At 42.8% G+C, this 18,638-nt stretch overlaps 3 protein-coding genes across 5 annotated transcripts in view; 1 reads left to right on the top strand and 2 right to left on the bottom strand.

Moving 5' to 3' along the window:
• The window catches only part of LOC115383087 (potassium channel subfamily T member 2-like), a 37,951-nt gene extending 33,155 nt beyond the window's left edge, over nucleotides 1–4,796 (bottom strand). For all 3 annotated transcript variants that reach the window (XM_030085119.1, XM_030085121.1, XM_030085120.1), the window contains exons 1-2: nucleotides 4,625–4,796; nucleotides 1,342–1,512 (exon numbers count right to left, since the gene is read on the bottom strand). In XM_030085119.1, the coding sequence (XP_029940979.1) occupies nucleotides 1,342–1,512; nucleotides 4,625–4,794 (341 nt within the window). In that variant the 5' untranslated portion in view covers nucleotides 4,795–4,796. The remainder of the gene's footprint in view (nucleotides 1–1,341; nucleotides 1,513–4,624) is intronic.
• A 5,362-nt stretch (nucleotides 4,797–10,158) lies between these two features.
• On the bottom strand, nucleotides 10,159–14,574 carry LOC115382876 (26S proteasome non-ATPase regulatory subunit 5-like). The gene is made up of 10 exons (XM_030084824.1): nucleotides 14,402–14,574; nucleotides 13,425–13,569; nucleotides 12,908–13,021; nucleotides 12,697–12,825; nucleotides 12,432–12,541; nucleotides 12,137–12,279; nucleotides 11,859–12,050; nucleotides 11,100–11,209; nucleotides 10,799–10,939; nucleotides 10,159–10,715 (listed from the first exon to the last, which is right to left on the bottom strand). The coding sequence occupies exons 1-10, from the start codon at nucleotides 14,572–14,574 to the stop codon at nucleotides 10,458–10,460; spliced, it is 1,515 nt and encodes a 504-aa protein (XP_029940684.1). The 3' UTR covers nucleotides 10,159–10,457.
• A 123-nt stretch (nucleotides 14,575–14,697) lies between these two features.
• On the top strand, nucleotides 14,698–17,645 carry LOC115383468 (putative UDP-GlcNAc:betaGal beta-1,3-N-acetylglucosaminyltransferase LOC100288842). The gene is made up of 2 exons (XM_030085659.1): nucleotides 14,698–14,708; nucleotides 16,550–17,645. Exons 1-2 carry the CDS (start codon nucleotides 14,698–14,700, stop codon nucleotides 17,643–17,645), a joined length of 1,107 nt encoding a protein of 368 aa, XP_029941519.1.
• The last annotated feature ends 993 nt before the right edge of the window (nucleotides 17,646–18,638 follow it).

Genomic DNA, 18,638 nt, shown 5'->3' with positions numbered 1-18,638 from the left:
AAATCAGCAGCATGTTCCTTTCATAAGATACAAATACAAACAATCCGGGCTCTTTAAAATATTTAATACGCCTCAGTAGATGCAAAGAAAACACATTTTTCACATTTGACAGGATGAAAGCGCGCAACGAGTTCGGCTGAAAAATGCCTGAAATACATGCCGGGCTGCTTCGGGCAGGAGGAAAGACTATTGAGCAACACAATAAATTGAAAACCGGGGAAAATAGAAAACAGCGAAACACGCAGAGATAAAAGGTAAGGGATGCATGGTAAGTGCAGGTAAATGCAAAAGCTGAAAGGTTGAGCTAATTGGTAAATGATGAAATAGCAAAAAGGACTGGAGCGGGATAAATGACTGAAATACTTTGGTAATTGTGATAAACACATGAAGAAGTAGCTTTAAAAGCTTTGAAAAATTAATACAACATTTTGCTATAGCGGCTTATTAGAGAGAAACTGTGCATAATAGAGCAAATATTCCCATTACTATCATCTAAATGTCACAAATGAGTGCCAAAATGAATCAAGTACACAAAAGAACTCCTGAAATATTAAGATAAGAGAGGTATTCTGCATGTAGGTTGAACAAACTACATGAATAAAAGGTAGACGTATATAAGAATTAGCCGTAGCAACCTTGAGAGAAACCAGAACTTAGCAAATAAATCTAAAAATTAACAAAGAACGAGAAATAAATGGTAAATAACGTTCATTTAAAAAAAGTAAAGTGGATTTTCACCACTTCATCCTCAGTAATGTTCTCTAATTCACAAACGCTTCACGTTACTGGGAGACATTTGGGGATCAGTGTCAATATGAAGAAGGTCTGCCTATGAAGTAAGATAAATAGAGTCAAAAAAAAAAACACTTTTTGGGAGAATATAGTCTAACTATTTAGTTTAAACCCCAGAATGATCATTTCAATGTTACACATTAACAATAAGAAAGTTTTAATTCTCAATGGTGAAACTCCCCAGTTAGAACTTTAAGCTATAATCAGTTTACAGCTCAATAATATCAACTCAGATGTAAGTTAGCTGAACGTAATGCGCTTAAAGGGCACTGAGTGTCTGCTTACTTGCATTCGTGTTGAATGAATGGTTGAAATGAAAGAAACCCGATTCAAACAAATGGTTTTGACCGAGCTGTGACGCAGGACACCGAACTGAAAAAGACCACTCGACCCTCATACTTCGTGACTAAACCCTTCAGCCTCACAGCGGCCGCTTTGTCCTGTAAACGCATGGAGGTCGAGAGCCGGGACGCCTCCCTCAGCTTCACCCTGTCTATCTCACCCCTCGTCTGAAGACGCCCCAGACGGCGTTTTCCCGTCACGTCCTACCTGTCGTCGTTCTGGAAGCCCTGGTCCCCCAGCAGCAGGTCTCTGAAGCGGAAACGGGGGGGCAGCGGAGGCACCTCACTCTCCAGCTGCTCCATCTTCAGGGCGCTGATGTCTAAGATAACCCCGCTGCTGTTGCTGCTGCGCTTGGTCTGGACGGGGGCTGCGGAGGAACTGGGGGGATAAAGAGGCGGGAAAGAAGAGTAAAGAAAGCAGAAGGGAGGAAATACAAAGAAGCTGCAGACGGAGCGAAGGAGCCGAAAGGAAAGGCAGCGCTGAACGAGAGCTGGAGGAGAGAAAAGAAAGGAAACATGGGAGAGAAAAGTGTCGGGAATTAACTTCAGTAGAAGACACTGTGACAAAGTACAGTTTTTATAACTCCTCAGTTAATATCAACCATGTCACTAAGATCTCTGCACTTCTGTGTCATGAAAGAAGAACAGAAATGTCCTAAAAACCACCATGCAAAGGACAGATTCAATGCAGCAACTCTGCATGGGACCATTTCAGCACATTAGCTGGAGTTTGGATGACAAAAAAACAAAAAAACAAAATCAGTCTTTCTAAAAGTCGAATCTTATCTTGCAGCATTGAAATACAAACAACAGCAGAAACTCTAGTTGTCGCATGCACTAGAAAAAGATTGGACTTTTTTCTTGTTGGGGGAAGGTTTCAACCAGTAGTGGAAAGCAAATTTCCTCTCTTTTATCACCTCTGCCCACCGGATTGATCACACAGGTTAAGGTGTGACCCTTTCTGGACCTGAATTTCCGAGGACTTCTTCTTCCACCACTGGTTCCAGCACATGCTGTCACTCAGTTTGAAAACACAGTGTGGAAAAAACAAAAACAGACTCTACGATTTAAATTCTTCTCTATTTTAAATCAAACTGTAGCTGTTTTCAGTTATTGAATTGATGCCCTGAATGCCTGCAGATGCTGCAAACCCCTCCCTCGTGTCCGCAGCGACATGCAAAGAGGGAATTCAGTCTCGTGCAGGAGTTCTCAAAGTGTGGGAGGACGAGTCCACCGCCTGCCTCACTCAGCTCGCACCATTTTGCGCCCCCGTTCAAATCACCTGCTCAACAGCTTCAGGCCACTTTCATACGATAACGTCTTCAAGTGAAAACGCTCTACTTTCTGCTCCGAGAGCATGAAAAACGCAACTTTTTGAAAACGGCTCGCCAGATAGAACTTTTTCAAGAATTCTCCGACTCGGTGGAAATGGGGGAAAAATGAGTCTTTCTGAAAACGGCGGAGCTCCGTCTCCGTGTAGATGGTGAAAGTCTTAGAATTGTTATTGCTCTCTACACGTGTTTGGTTTCAAAACAAAAATGACCAACAGCACCCACTGGTGGCCCGGCATGGAAACTACGTCATTTAAACAAATGCCGTTTTCAAAAAGCTGCTGCGCAAACATGAAAAATGTCCGAAACAAAAACAGCAGTTTTCACTTGAAACGTTGTCATGTGAACGAGGCTTCAGTCTGCAGCTGCAACATCTGCTCAGCAGTTTCCGTCTGCAGCCGCTCGCAGCTCTCTGGCGCCCCCCGGGGGAGACCCGTCCCACACTTTGGAATCCGCTGCTCTGGTGGGATGTTACCTTTGACCCCGGGAGCCGATGATGTGGGAGGATGAACTGATGTCGCTCGCTTGAAGGAATGAGATGAAACCCCAGAGTTTAGTGAACGTATTGATTCCTGCTTTAACGCTGAACACCGTCTTCACGAGCCTGAGTGATCCTGAGCTCACTTTTCATATTTCATCAGTCATCGGCTGCTGGATGTTTGTTTTTTTTTTAATCACGCCACCTCTCTAATTAAAATAATGTATGCTTTGATTAAATATTACTCATCGCTGAGTGTTACATGAGAGAAGGAGTGAAGCCGTCTCAAGTCAAAAACAGGGTCCATCATCCAGAAAGGCCCTGAAACAAGTCACTCTCATGCGTTTCCCTTCTCACTTGTTGTATTTTTTCCATTAGTCTTGTCAAACTTGATTTATAATACATGAGGGGCATATTTCCCAGGTGGTTTGGTGAAATCAATCGTTCCAAGAAAGCAAACAAAACCAAAGGGCAGAGAGCATCGCTGAGACCAACACACTGGAGATTAGGATATATTGGAGATGAAACAGTTCTTTGTACCTAATCCCAATAAAGAAAAGACACAGAGATGGAAACCAGCCTATTGTCAATATGAAATACAATTATTTCATCAGTCAGGTGATCAATCCCATGATGCACGGTGATGTTGGTCATTCGTGGACACGACGCCCGGGGATAAACCAGACGGATTTCCTAAATGGACGAGTGAAACCTGCTGAGTTTCTTTTCAGGAAACCTTCAGGAGCGGCGTCGCTGCCTGTAGCCGACCTCAGAAGTTGTCCTCAAAGCGTCACGTGGAGAAATGCGTCACACAGAAATCAGGAGGAGGAGGCTCAGTCAGGAGGAATCAACCTCAGCTGGAGAGTTTACATGAAGTCTGTTAGAATGCGCTCTGGTTCTGGATCGAGCAGAATCCTCAGATAGATGTGGAACTTTTTCATTCTGATCAGACTTTTCTCATCATTTTATTATCATTCATGAAAGTAAACTGAACATGAAGTTTAGTAAAGAAGTAATGTAAATAAGCAGCTTATTGATACGGTGGAATATCTAATTCATCACACTGACAAACCAGATGAGGCAGCGGTGGTCTGAGGGATAGGGAAGCAAACACGGGACCGGCGGTTTACAGGTTTGATTCCCATAGTGGACAGGTCTCCACTTGGTCCCTGAGCATGACCCTTGACCTCTATTAGCTCCCTGACGTGCCTTAATTTGGCTCCTTGAAAAAGGATGGGTAAAAAAAAAAATGGAGTGAAATTAAAAAATATGAAAACAAATTTATTTTATTCATTAAAACTATAGTGAAAAATTCAAAACTCTAACTTTAAAAATATTAAATAGACATAAAAGTGATGATTTTTTTTTAACACTTTGGAGAGCCTCCTCCAGTTAGACTCTTGATTAAACTATAAGATTGGAATTATCATTAGTTATTATAAGCTGTAATTGAGCAATTATAATCACAATACATAAAATGAGGACTTAATTAAAGTTGAGGAAGCAGTGGTGACACCGTGAATGGATGAATGAATGAATGGAAACAGCAGTATGGCAATGCAATGCTGCGGTCATGAAAACGTCCAGTCGCTACTTTTTCGCAGTTTTATCAGACAGACGTCCGTAAACTTAAAGAACAGCAGCAGCGGCGGCAGCGGCCGGTCGCCGCGCTGCCCTCTTACCGTGGTCGGTGCTCGTTTACGGTGCCATCGTCGTGAACAAACGTCTGGTTCACGTAACATTCACTGCACATTTTGGCCGGGGATCCGGCGCTGCCGTCGGACGGCGGAGCTGCGCTGGTCGGCGGGGAGTCCTGCTTCGCGATGCCGTCTGCTGCCCGGGGTAAGTGCATCGGAGGGAAGGAGCGGACTCCCGGGGAGAGAGGAGCGCTCTTTCAGGAGGCGGCCGAAGAGAAAATAAATAAAAAAAAAACAAGAAAAAAGAAGAAGAAGAAGAAGAAGAAGAAGAAGAAGTGGGCGCGCGTGCGTGCGTGCCGTGCAGCGCGGTGCGGTGTGGTGCGCGCGCCGCGCTCACCTATGCAGGTGCATTTTTTTTCTTTTTCTTTTTTTTTTTTGGAGGTGAGTTTTTTTGCCTCTGCCCACGCAGAGAGAGGCTCGCGAGGGAAAGTGACAACTGGCTGCTGAACTCTTCAAACACACAAACTGAGAAATGCAAATGAAAGCATTTGGCTGGCGGCGCGTGAGGAGGAGGAGGAGGAGGAGGAGGAGGAAGGAGGAGCAAGGGGGTGGGGGTGAGGGGGGGTCTGCAGCAGTAAACATGACAGCTCTCCTTCCTGAGGTAGTGGGAACACCTAATGACATAACTGTTGAATTATCACCCAACTCCTGAGCAGGAGGGGGATCAGCACCATCTGTTGGAGGATCCGAGCCCCTTCACCTCCATCACTCCATCCATCCACCCATCCATACATCCATCTATCATGCAGACAGGGAATTGAACCCGGGACCCTCTCACTGTGAAGCTTGTCCCTTCTCAATACTCACAACACAAACGGTGATCAGTGTTCTGGATTGATCAGTCTGGCTCACTGACCAAATGTCCTTCATTTCAGTTTTCTGCTGCAAATGATTTGAATAATCTGCAACAGACCTTCAGCTGTTCTACATTAATTCCACAAATTACATGAACCAATAATGAAGGATCAATTAAACACCAAAAGCCCCAACGCAACAACAAAAAAACAACAACAAAAACTACAAAACAAAAGCACAAATGTTCAATGCTACAACAAAATGTCACAAAATGTTAGGGCCACGGTTTGTTTTCAGGGGAAAATATTTTCTGACGGACCAAATTTGCTATACTGGAGAGTTTAAGAAACGTAAGCAAAACTCTGCTGCTCGATGATTGTGAATATTTTGGTTATTTGTTTTCAGAAATGTTGGTCACCATGTTGAAATGGTCGTAACATTAAGTTCGTGTTCTGTTGTTAATCATTTGGTTCCATGTTGTTTCCGTCAGAAAATATCATCCCCCGGAAGCTTTTCCTGTTGTTTTTTTTTTTCTGGCTTTTTGGCTGACCCTTCTGGGCCACTGTAGGGTTCTAGTTGACTTACCTGGTAACAATGAAGGTGAGATACAACGAAAGAATAAACAGGCAAACAGAAAATCCAAACAAATACAGACAGGACATTTAAACTCTCCGAAAAACGTCACCAAAACCCAGAGCTGAACTGTAGATAATCTCTCTGAAAGAGGAGAGAGGGCTGACTGTTTACATCCTGGAGCACAGACAGTGAAATGCTCTGCAAAATCGAAGAATTTGAGTTGTTTCTGATAGACAGTGACACACATTCACAGCTGTGTCTGGTTTTGAGTTACAGTTAGCTTTTTGAACTGTTGGAGGAAACCAGTCAAACTGTGGAGATGTGGAGGTCTGGATCGATCCCAGCTCAGCACAACTGAAGACAGAAGTACCTACCAGGCAAACCAGAACACCTCAAGTAAAACATGCACGCTGAGGAGGAACGTGCAAACCCTTCACTGAATGGTCCCATCAGGCTGTGGACCAGAAACCTTCAATGAGAAGAGCTGATTTATTGAACCGTGATGTATGAATTCAAAAGTTGCATTTCAAGGATTAATCCGTCTCCAGTATATCTTTATTTATGAAGCACTTTAAATCAACTACAGGGAGTCGATGTAGACAAAGCAAACAAACATGTACCAAAGTCTAATGCTGAAAACAATTAACTCTCTGTACAAAAACATTCAGGCTTTTGAAATATTACTCAGTTGGAGTGATTTCAGTGTTTATGTGCTACGTCCATCCTCGTGTGCAGTATTCATGTGCTATGAAGTAATATGACGTGAAAGTTCTGCATTTAAAATGTATAACAGCTACACATTACGTTACAAATGAAATGGGCACAAACATGGAAAAAACAAATAAATCATATTTACGCAAACAGATTGGTGATCCTGAAATCACAACCTTGTAGAGCATTTATCTTTTTCAGCGGCAAATGAGATTTTTACATTGAAAAAAAAAAGATTGTAAATGTGGACAAAAAAAGTTTGATTGTATCGAATTCATTTATTCATGCTTTTTTCAAAAAGTATTTCTTCTCTATTTCTATTTATAGCCGAATTTTGATGAACATTGGTAGAATCTTTATTTTAAAATAAACAACTGAAACACATAAAAATTCCATCAATAAATTATTATTTTGTGGTGATGAAAAACAAGAACTAAAAGCCAGGAGATAATCTTTCAGAGTATTTACAATACTTCAAGTCCAGATCCAAAAAACCCACAAACAGACTGTCAAATGACTGCAATGGAAGAAAGTTTAAACTGGTGATGATGCTGCAGCAACACTTCACTGGATGCATGTTGTGTTTGCACAAGTAAGATAAGTATTATTAGACTTGATTTGTATTCTATTTGGAGCCGTATGGAATATGGACTTGATAGATTCAGGTTCAGATCAATACGTTGTGCGTAATAAATAAAACCCCAAATTGCAACAATATGGTAAAAAGTAAAGAAATTATTTCATGCAAACAAGAAAATGTGATGTTACAAAGACAGTTTAGGTTAATCAGTGTCTATTGGTTGTCTGTAGTAGATATATCTAATAAATCTAACAGACGAATAGTCTGTAAGTGTGTAGAAGGTCAGTGAATAGAAGGAGTGGAGGTCTTACAGGCTCACAGTGCTCTAAAAAAATAACAGATTTATAGATAGATGTATATAAAAAATGTGAGTGAGATTTAATTCAGACAAGAGGAAGAAAGGCCTTGGTGGTCTGATCTGTCATTCTGATATCTATAGTTTATTAACCTGGAGTTTTCTTGGCTTTCAGAAAAAGTGATGAATTTACATTAAACACCTCAAGTACTTTACGATTTCATCCTTCCAGATTTCCTATGAAATAGTGCATCTTGAAATCTCCCCATCCCTCCTTCCACTGAGGGGAAACCCACCAGGATCCTCAGACTCCCCCGCAGACAAGACGATGAAGGCTCCCAGATCAGCGGGCAGCTTATAGTTTTTATTACAGCATCGTATCAAACAGGAATTTTAACTCTTCTTTTTTGATTGAAATGAGAATTCAAACACACTCAAGTACAATTTCTCCCCCAAAACAAGCTCTAGAAGGAGATGTTAATGTCACCCTGGAGGAGAAGGTCACGGATGCTGAGCGATGTGAGAAGGAAGCAAACGACTTACTCAACACTTTCATTAGTGCCAGGAGGGAAAAAAAAAAGAAAACAGGGCTGAGAGTCAGAATGTACAGAGGGAACGATTGACTGACTGGACGTGTTGTTTTTTTTTCTGATTTATTTCTCTGTTTATCTGCTGACGCAGACTGGAGCAAGTATGGAGAAGACGTGGGTGAGGTGATATGATTCACTGGGGAAACGGTGACATGAGGCGGCGGCGGCGGAGTTTTTCGGCTGGAGATGGATGTTTGGGAATGAATCACACGTCCCCACCGGAGAGAGGCCGTTCTATTTACCGGCTATAGAGGAGAAACCTTGAATCTGTGATGTTCGGGATTCCAAAGCAATAGATGTGTAAATGTTTCGCCGATGGATATGATTATATTTGTGTAAGTATGAAAGAAATAAGCAGAGTTAGATACTGAACCTCTACTACAGGTTTATTCTCAACACTAAACCCAGTTCAAGTTTCCTGATTTTCTTTCTTTACATCTGCGTCCAGACAGTCTTTCTGTCGCCGTCTCCTCACCTGCAAACGTGTTTACGTCTCATCTCGCTGACTCACCTGTGCAAGCTTTGCAAATTTGCCTTCATTTGTTTTGAAAATGAGGCGCCCAACAGGTGTTCTGCGTCAAGGAGTCGCAGTCTGGAAGCACAGTGGTGAAGGCGATCGGCTTCCACGGCTTCAGCTGACGTAACATGAATTCCTACAATGATCTGATGGATTTTCATCTATTTTATTTATCATTTATGCCTCACGGACATAAACTAAATTGACTGACCTTTTTTTCCATCAAGTGACATTTGTGTTTCAGCCTGAAATGCCTGGACAGAAGAAAGGATTTTTGATCTTATAAAAGACTCCCTACAGCAGTCCATTCATCTGCCTCACATACAGGGAGAACATGCAAACTCCACACAGAAAGGCCCTCGAAACAAACGGGGACGTTCTTTAACCACAGCAAAATCTAATTACAGGAAAACAGTTAGATATTTGGTTCTACGCAGATGAAAAAAACGTGTATTTCATTTGAACCGAGTGCAGGATGTGAGGAGTGTGAGTGGCGTGGCGGTGAGGAGGGACAGAAACGTGTCGACACGCCGTCTCCAGGACCTCAGCCTTCACGGCCAGCCGCTTACATAAGCCTCGCTGCTATATTCAGGCGGGATTCAGACCTTTTCCTCTGCGCCGTCGCTGCCTCCATCTGCTGTCTGGACCCGGTGTGCTCGACCCCCTGCTGCACAGCAGCGTTCGGCCCGGAGCCGGAAAACTCCAGAAACACAACCAGCAGCATGTCACTGCTCGGCCAGTCTGTTCTGCGGTGCTTCTGCTTCGACTGGCTTCTCAAAGACACAGAGGCGTCGATGATGCCGAAGCCTTCATGAACACCTCACCTTCCTCCCCTGTGCTGTTGGCAGAGGTCACAATACCCTGCAGCCTAGTGCGATATTGTTCATGTGCAATGTTTTTGTCATTGCCTTTTATATTATTTATCTTTATTTCATCCTATTTTTCTTCTAATGTGCTGCTCTTGCTCACTGAATTGGCCCTTCAGGGATAAATAGTTTTTCTGATTCTGAAATATAGTGGAAATACTTATGAACTGGGTGGAAATGGTTAAAAATACATGAGTACATTTCATTTAGTACATTGAGTAAAACTGAAAAATATATTTTAAGCAAAAATAGGCTGTCTCAAACAGTGCAAAGACTCACAAATCCACTTATGAGTGAATTTACTTCTTTATATTAATTAAAAAAAGATTTTAAAGTATAATTTATGTGATTTTACTCATTTCCACAGCAAGATTTCACATTAAAAAAACATAAGATACAAAAATAAAGTTTAACAATTTCTCATAAATAGTACTTGGCGGCCATTTTTTGGTCGAAATTACTGCAAAAAGGTCTGTGATAAAATGAGGGATTTCAGTTCAAAAGGTAAAATAATGACAAATTTCTCCTTTCAGAAAACTGTATTTTCTTCTTTTTGTGTGCAAAACAGAAAGAAAGCGAGCAGCAGCAGTGACAGAGTCTTCAGCTTTAATACAAAACAAAACAATCCTTCCATTTCGTAACAAAATATTTTCACCACAGATCAACAGATCGACGTATTGACATGAAGAGCAGGTTGATGAGAGTTAAAGAGACCAGAGAGGAGCCGTGAGCAGAGCCTGGGAGTGCCTGAAGGTCAAACGGATTATTATGATCAATAGATGTTATTTAATATTTTTGGTCCTGTTGAGTTTTTAGCGTTGAAGTTGGTGAATTCGTGTCCTGAAGAGTCAGTTGATTCACATCAGATTAGTTAGAAGTCCGTTTGAATCACTCGGCCCCCTCCGTCCCGACGGAGGCCACGGCCGAGACGTAGTACGGCCCCTCCCGGAGGTACGCCTTCAGCCGGATGAAGTGCTGGCTGCCCAGGATCTCCGCCGCCGTGGACGAGCACGCCAGCGCCCCCACCAGCTCGAACTTGGCGTCCTTGGCCTCCTTCGTCTGACCCGTCGAGCGATCCAGGACGAACTCCACGAACCCGGGCGTGCTGATCATTAACCTCTGACCCCACGGCTGTGCGGCGATGGCCTGAGAAACACAGAACTCTGTGAGTCTGAAACGTCACGGACTCACTCGGAGGAGCAGAAACACAAACTTGAAAGCGTCCTCACAGTGAAGATGCGTAGCGCCCCACAGTGCAGCTCTGGAAACGGCTGAGTGCTGATGTTCCGGAACATGTCCATCGGCTGTTTGGACAAATGCTGAAACCAGGACTCTGTCAGGGCCAGAAGGTCTTCGGTCTGCTGCTCTGGCTGCAACAGAAACACACAGACCATCAGAAAACAGTCAATTATTTATGTATTAATGTTTATCAACCATTATCCCTCCAGTTATTATTCTATAAGACCTGGACTGAACAGAAGGTAAAGATTAAAGACACAAAACAACATTTTTAGCAGCTGTTTTCTTCACCTGGAGGCTGAGAAGCTGCGATATGGCGTCCAGGCTTCGCACTCTGAGCTCCGTCGCTCCAGAAGAGGCCAGCTGGCTCATCCTCGACAACACCGCCTTGAACTTCTCCCCTGAACGCAGAAAAATAAGAGCAAGAAATGTGAGAACGAGCTGCAGTAAAGCAGCGCCGAGCCAGCTGTCGAAACAGGAGTTCCACCGAGAAGATTTAAACTCTTAAAGGGACACAGTGTAAAATAAGAGTCACACTTCTATTGACCACCGGGTGGCAGTGGCGACTCTGTCATCACAGCTTTGGTTTTTAATTCCAGTTGCTTGGGGCAGTATGTGTGTTTGTGCACTTCCATACTTGCAGTATATCAATAGATTGCTGCAATAATGAATTTTACGCCATGGATCATCAATTAGTGTCTGAAGGAAAACCTGTAAATTAACTTGAAAATCTGAGAAAACTGGAGACCCAAAGTGAAATGTACTGTATATACTCACACAAAAAAAGATTAAAAAAAGTGGACGATGAGGAATTCCAATACAGACGATGAATAGATTAAAATATTTTCAGAAGATGGAATGAGTCATCGTTTTGCACTGCATTTCTGCTGTTTATATTTTGACCTTGAGTTCTATCAGATGAAGCAGTTATGGCTTTAACAAGAAATGATTCAAGGTCAAACAAGATTCTTCCTGGTATGCATGTCAAGAAGACCTATATTATATTTATTAGACAGGAAAAGCTTCTTCCACCAGCTGTATGTCACACACCTGTTTTCTGAAGAACCTGCTTTCCTTCCACAGTGGTTCCCAGTAAGCCCAACGTGTCCAGAGCCACCCCGATCATGGCGGGGTCCGGGTCCAGAGCCATCTCAAACACCTTGTTCTGGAACGCCGGGTACGTCTCGCAGACCTGCTGCGGACTGTCCATGATGGCCAAGTTCCCGAAGAACTTCACCAAACCTTCAACAAGCATCAACAATATTTTTTTTTAAAAAAGGAGGCTGGATTATGAAGCAGAAGTTCGTGAAGTCTAGTAAAGAACAGACCTGGAAGGTAGAGGGAGGAGAACGGGTCGGTCTCTGCTCCTCGGATCATGTTGGAGATCTTATCCATGATGCCCTGCTGGGCCAGATACTGCCGGCCGTGCTGACTGTGAGCCAGAGTGGTCACCATCTCTATCGCCGTGGCTCTGGTGGGAAATAACAAGGATTGAGCGGTTTGCTCGCAGCGAGGAGCCTGAATGAGGCCGTGAAAGCAAACAGCAATATCATTAAAAAGTAAACAGATCCATTTGAAATGCAGCCGCTCCATTAAAATTTAACGTGTGACGAGAGAAAGAACCTGATCAATACGTCGTCTCCGGTCAGCTCCCCCAGCAGCTGAGCCAGGACGCTGCTGTTGGCGCAGTAACCCAGAGAAATGGGCGAAACTGAAGCGATTTCCACAACCAGCTGGAAGTAGAAACCAAAGATAAGTCAAACCCTGTAACGAATAGAAATCGGTTAACAAGATGAATATCCAGCATGGTTACAGACTTCAGGGTAACTGATCGCCCTTAAACTTAACTTTGATCAAAGAAAAAAACAAACTGTGCATCTGAAGGTACCTCGTATATCCTGTATCTGATCACGTCACTCTTGGCCATCACATCCTTCATCACTGTCAGCAGGTCGGTGTGGAATAACTTGTCTAATCCCGGTTTGGAGTGACTCAGTTTTGACAGGGACTGAATGGCCTGAATGGATCAAACATCATTATTTGGAGCAGATTTCTTGGAAATACTGTCCTGATTGATGTTTCAGGGCTTCATTCCTCACCTGTTTGGCCACGCCCATCTTCTCCTCTCCGATGCAGTGGACCACCGCTCGGAGGACGTCATGATTGTTGACGATTTCAGCGAAGGCCTCCGGATGCTCCACTACTCTACTAATCTGTCAGACAAGCAACATTCACGACTCACAGAGTTCAATCAACACACAACGCATCTGAAATCACGCCAGACGCATTTAAGAATCATGGAATAACAAACTGTACTACGTCTCATGTCTACTATGCTCTAAGTTCAGGAGTCTGTGGCCTAAAATTTACTCATAAAACTTCATTTTGTGTAGATTGCAATTCAAACTTTCTGAGCTGTGGTATCATCAGTTTAAAAGTCAAACATGTTTTGTGGTTCCAAGTTAATTTTATTGGATAAGAAGTGACCAAAATGTTGTACAATCCTTTGCTTTCAGTTCAATGAAAGAAAAAGAAGGAGCAGGACCAAAGCAGTCAGATCGACACTGGACACTACAGTGCATTACTTCAGGGCTGTTTTCTGTGAGGGCAGCCTACCTGTGTCAAGGCCAGTATCTTCACAGTCTCATTGGGGTGGGTTAAACCTCCCTGAAGCTCCGCTCTGTAGTTCTGGACCACCTGCAGGGGGCTGAGGGCCAACAGGATGCGCTCAAGGATGTCCACACACAGCTGCACCTGCTCCCTGTGAAGATAACTCCAATTAGTACAGTCCAGTGCAGAGAAGTCCATTTTACAGCTGCAGTCTCACATTTTGAATTACTTAAGTCTGCTGATGAAATGGGAATTAGATAGACTGGGTAGATAAGACTTTCAAAACATCTGTAAGGGGAGGTGTCAACCGGTGTGCATCTAGAAAAGACACTGCATCATGACAAGGCTTCAAAAATACAATTTCAAAATTAAAAACTGTGATATAAACTGAATAATCATCTCCAAAGAGTTTGAAGTGGCAAAGGATTGTCATCAATAAGTTGGCATTCCCTTATTACAGGCACACTATACTGTAGAGGTATTTTGCTGGATCACATATTACATTACACACACGCAACTTATACAGTATAAGCCTAATAACAGTAGTCAGTATTCAAGTTTCTGCAATTACACCATTTGATAATTAGTAACTAAAACTATTTCTTATGATTTCTTCTTCGATTATGTGGTGATAACTTATCCCATAACAAACATATGGTCAAACATATTCCAAGGTAGCTTCATGAATTTCTTCTTCTCTGCTGAAAAAATATTATTAATATTCTGAAATGATATTTAAAAAAAGTAAAGGAAAAAGAGCAACAGTTCCTGACTGCAGTGTTTGACACCATCCAGACTCCCTTTAAACCCATTTTCATGCACTTTGCACTAAATTCTGAGCAGAAATGCAACCGGATGTTTCTCCTGCACAGAGTTTCATATAAAAGCAGAGTTCTAACCAATTAATTTATTCACCTTCTAAAAGAAACAGCGGCCTGACTCAGCAGTCTGATGTAAACAAAGCATGACTGGATGAAACTCACCTGTCACTGGAGTTCAGCAGAGAGAAAATGACATGGAGCCGCTGTCCGCTCACCGAGTCTCTCAGCGAGCTGACGGGGATCGAGAGAAGGGCTGTTTTGAGGCTCTGCAGCTCCTCGATCGGGTCTTCGACTCCGGAGATCTCCCGCAGAAGGCTCTCGATGGAGGCCGCCATGTTTGGGAAAACTTCCGGTTTCCTTCTTCTTCGTCTTCTACTCGTAGCGTTGTCGCGTTGACGACTGAAGTGAAGGCGTCACCTGGTGGACAAAGTGCGATACAACACATAATACATAAAGTCATGAGGAAAAGGTATATTTATATCACCTCACACAATAATGTTATAATTTAAAAAAAACATATAGACAAAATGTATCACCCTGAATAGAATAAATATAAGAAAATAGAGACTATATGTTAGAAAAACTGCAACAAGATTTGAAATACATGTTAAACAACTGAATTGTGCAAAAATATTAACAAATTGAAATGTAAATCAGGATTTACATTTGAAAATTAAGGTTTGAATTTTGAATGTGTCTTTGAAAAGCAAAAAATTATCCAGAGACACACACTTATGAGTTTTTGGATTTTTTTCTTTTCTTTTTTCCACCTTTAACAATGAGGCCGACGTGAATACTGGACATAAATAAGTTAGGAGATACGAAATGTGGGTCAAGCTGATGTTGTCAAAAGTTAATGAATGCGTGCGCACGCGTGTGTGTGCACGCCCACGCACTCACATATGCACCTGCCAACATAATTCTGATTGTCTTATTATGGGACAACCTTGCTGTTTATTGCACATTAACACATACCCAGTGTTACTTTAAACATGTAAATATAGTTGCTAGTAATTTCTTCATCAAAGTGACTAAGTATTTTAAAAGTAACTACCAGTTGAAAACATTTTTTCATTTTTAAAAGAATAATATAACACAATAGATGTATGTCAATAGATGTCTGTCCTCCGATTTTGAAAAATGCTGCCTTCAAATTATCCGGCCTTGCCATATACAGGTAGGGGCAGACAAGGCATATGTACTGTATATATTTGTACAATAATTTTGTGACAAAAATATTTGAAGCTTCATTGCAGAACAATAAAAACAAGTTTTTTCAGAACTCTGCTTTCTTTGAACGCACGAAAAATAGTACAGCAAGTATAAAATCTTGAAAAACCTGAGTGCCACAATAACTTATCATATGGTAATACAACTTGAAAGTGCTTTAACATTATACATGAACACAACGACTCAAAAATACAACTAAATAAACCACAGGAATAACTTTTCCAGTGGTGCTAGTGCCGCAGTGAGTCCAGCACGGACGCTGTTCTTCCACAGCACCACACTTTGGAAAAATGGGAAAATTAGAAAAATGTGTTGCTTTAGTTTTAAAAATGAAAACTGAGAAAACAAGTTTTTCGTTTTTGCTTTTAAGCAGAAAGAAAAAAATGATGCAAGGATTTTTGTCCTTCCTGTAGCTCCTACGGTGTTTCCTGAAAAAAAAAGGAGTGAAAGACAGAAAGTGAATTATGTTCAAAATAAGGCTGAACTTAAATACATGCTTTATTAGACATCAGTACACGTCACCATTGTGTGGCTGGGGTTTTCTACACCTCATGTTTTTACATTTGCCTCAGTCTTGCTTAAGCTTTTTTTTGATTCACTTCTAATTTACCTTGAGTGATTGGCTCTTTTTAACTTGGTATTTAAATGGTTATTAAGTAGTTCAAACCGAATCTACAGTAAATTCCCATCAGGTTATCTAACGTGCACCGAGATAGACAGTTTTTTGATCCGCGTCTAAAAGAGAAGTAAGAAGATGTGAACTTGAGCATGTTTGTGCAGAGCCAACTGAGAAAGTTATTCAGTGGCAACAATGAAAGTTGAATGAAGCGTGCAGGACAAGCTGGGCTCAGGGAAGCCGGGTCTCGGGGTTTGGGTGCAGGGTTACAGGCTGCTCCAGTTTCATGAAAGAGGAATCCGTCTGTCAGCCAGTGTTGCTGTCGAGCTGACGACAGCAGGAGGTCCTAAATAGAGAAACAAGATGCAGGTAAAAAGTGGAGAGAAATACTGTTTTACTGTTTAATTTGCTGGCTTCATGCTGAATGTTACTCTGTGTGATTCTGCCCAGTGCTCACCGTGCAGGTTCCGTACCTACCAGTGGTGCTTCGTCCTCTTCAACGTGGTGCTCTTCCATGCCTTGTTGTTCGGAGCGGATTTTGTGGAGGAGTACCTCCTGCAGCCTACGCCTGGGGTCTACACCGATGCCGCGGTCGTCAGCGTAAGGGAGAGAGCGAGGAAATTAGATCTGAGCAACCTCAAGGAGAACGTGTCTCAGGGTTACCCCCTGACCAACCCTGAAGCCTGCAGAAACTCGGACCTCTTCCTCCTCGTCTTAGTCTTCAGCTCTCCCAGAGACGGGCCCCAAAGGGACGCCGTCAGAAAGACCTGGGCCAACCAAACGCTCATCCAGGGCTTCCCAGTACGAGTTCTGTTCTTCATGGGATCCAGTCAGACTCCCAGTACTCAGGAGATGCTCTTGAGGGAGTCGGACCGCAGCGGGGACATCGTCCAGGGCCACGCCGCAGCCGACCCGGCCCCTCACGGCTCAAAAGAGAGGACCGTCCTGGCTCTCCGATGGGTGATCACCTTCTGCCCCCTGGCACGGTTTGTCCTGCTGACCGAGGACACTGTGTTTGTCAACCTTCCCGCCATCGGGGGCTACCTGCTCGGTCTGCACAGGCACCCTGAGGACCTCTATCTGGGCAGGGTGATCCAGAGAGACTCCCCGGATCGGGACCCCAGCAGTCCCGGCTACCTGCCCCCGTCTCTTTACCCTGAAAAGTACCTGCCTGAATACTGCGACGGGACGGCCTACGTTCTGTCTCAGGATGTGGTTCGAAAGATCTACGTGGCGTCCGCGGCGGTCCGTGCACCTGTGCCGGCCGACGTTTTCGTGGGTTTTTGTGCTCAGAGGGCCGGCGTCGCTCCGACGCACAGCGCCAGATTCTCGGGAGAGAAACACATCCAGTTCAACCCGTGCTGCTACCGTTACCTATTCACATCAGCTGGAATCAGACGCCGCGACATGGAACAAGTGTGGTGGGAGCTGGAGGTGAGGGGCAAACGATGCTCGCTGCTGCAAACCTACTACGGCCTGGTGACCTGCAAGACCCTCACATACCTGGAGAAAATGTCGTTACTTCCAAACTTCGAGGGGAAAACGGAACCAAACGGCTAAATTAAACCTATGATGTTAGGATGAGGTGTATCTATCCAACCGGGAGCACTTAGCATCAATCTGAGACGAAAAATAATGTACAAAGTGGAAAAGTCTTTGTTTGAAATTTGAGAGATCTGTACTGTAATTTAATATACAGTGTTTTTGCTTCCATCTTAGTTTGTAGAAGAGAAGAAATATAGATTTGTTTTTGTGATTTTCACATTGTCTGATGGCACAACTTCACTGTTAAATTATTTTGTCCTGTATAAATATGATTTAATTAAAAAAAAAAGAATGATGATAAAAAAGTAATACTACACAAAAACATGTCTAACCAGCTGTAAACCATGTAATATTGATAACTGAGCAAATAAACTGTTTGCATTTTGATTTTTGAGAAATGCTTGAAGGACGGATGCACTCAATAATAGAGGATGCTTTTTTTTCCATCCGAGCACACTTGAGACCCGCAAGGTTTCAAGTGTGTACTTCAGTAAACAAGCTGAAATTACAAAATGTTAATTATTTCCAGGGTTGGGGAGAAACGGATTACATGTAACGGTACATAATTAGGATACAAACAATGTAACTGTAATCCGTTACAGTACATAAATAACCTGTAATGTCGTTACAGGTGTATCTGATAAAAACACGGACTACTGAGAGCGGGACTACTTTTGAAAATCAGACGGAATATTCCAGAAATACAACACACAACAGACATATGCACCGTGTACAGACATTGTGACACTTTACGGCACTTTACAGCACTTTACGGCACAACCCGCGACACCAACGTAGATGTATAAACAATAGATGCAGTAGATATATAAACAGTAGACAACCTGCTGCTGGAGTCATGGCCGCTCCCAGGGAGAGAAACTCTTTCTTTTGCTTGAAACTTAGACATTATTTCGTATTTAAGTCAGAGAAATCCCATAACAATGTAAACTAACTAAACCACCTCCCGGCTGTGAAAATGCTCTCAGTATCCAGGGACTGAACGTCAAA

The sequence above is a fragment of the Salarias fasciatus genome (genome assembly GCF_902148845.1).
Source record: "Salarias fasciatus chromosome 7 unlocalized genomic scaffold, fSalaFa1.1 super_scaffold_4, whole genome shotgun sequence".
Classification (NCBI taxonomy): domain Eukaryota; kingdom Metazoa; phylum Chordata; class Actinopteri; order Blenniiformes; family Blenniidae; genus Salarias; species Salarias fasciatus.
This window is presented reverse-complemented; position numbering and strand designations above follow the sequence as displayed.

Bases quoted from the DNA above. Each gene is read 5' to 3' on its own strand.
- LOC115382876 (XM_030084824.1), bottom strand. From the start codon at position 14,574: ATGGCGGCCTCCATCGAGAGCCTTCTGCGGGAGATCTCCGGAGTCGAA. The intron at 12,542-12,696 runs GTACCTTCAGAT...TTCTACTTCCAG, and splicing joins TCAGATACAGGATATACGAG to CTGGTTGTGGAAATCGCTTC. The intron at 11,210-11,858 runs GTGTGTGACATA...TTCTGCGTTCAG, and splicing joins GCAGGTTCTTCAGAAAACAG to GGGAGAAGTTCAAGGCGGTG.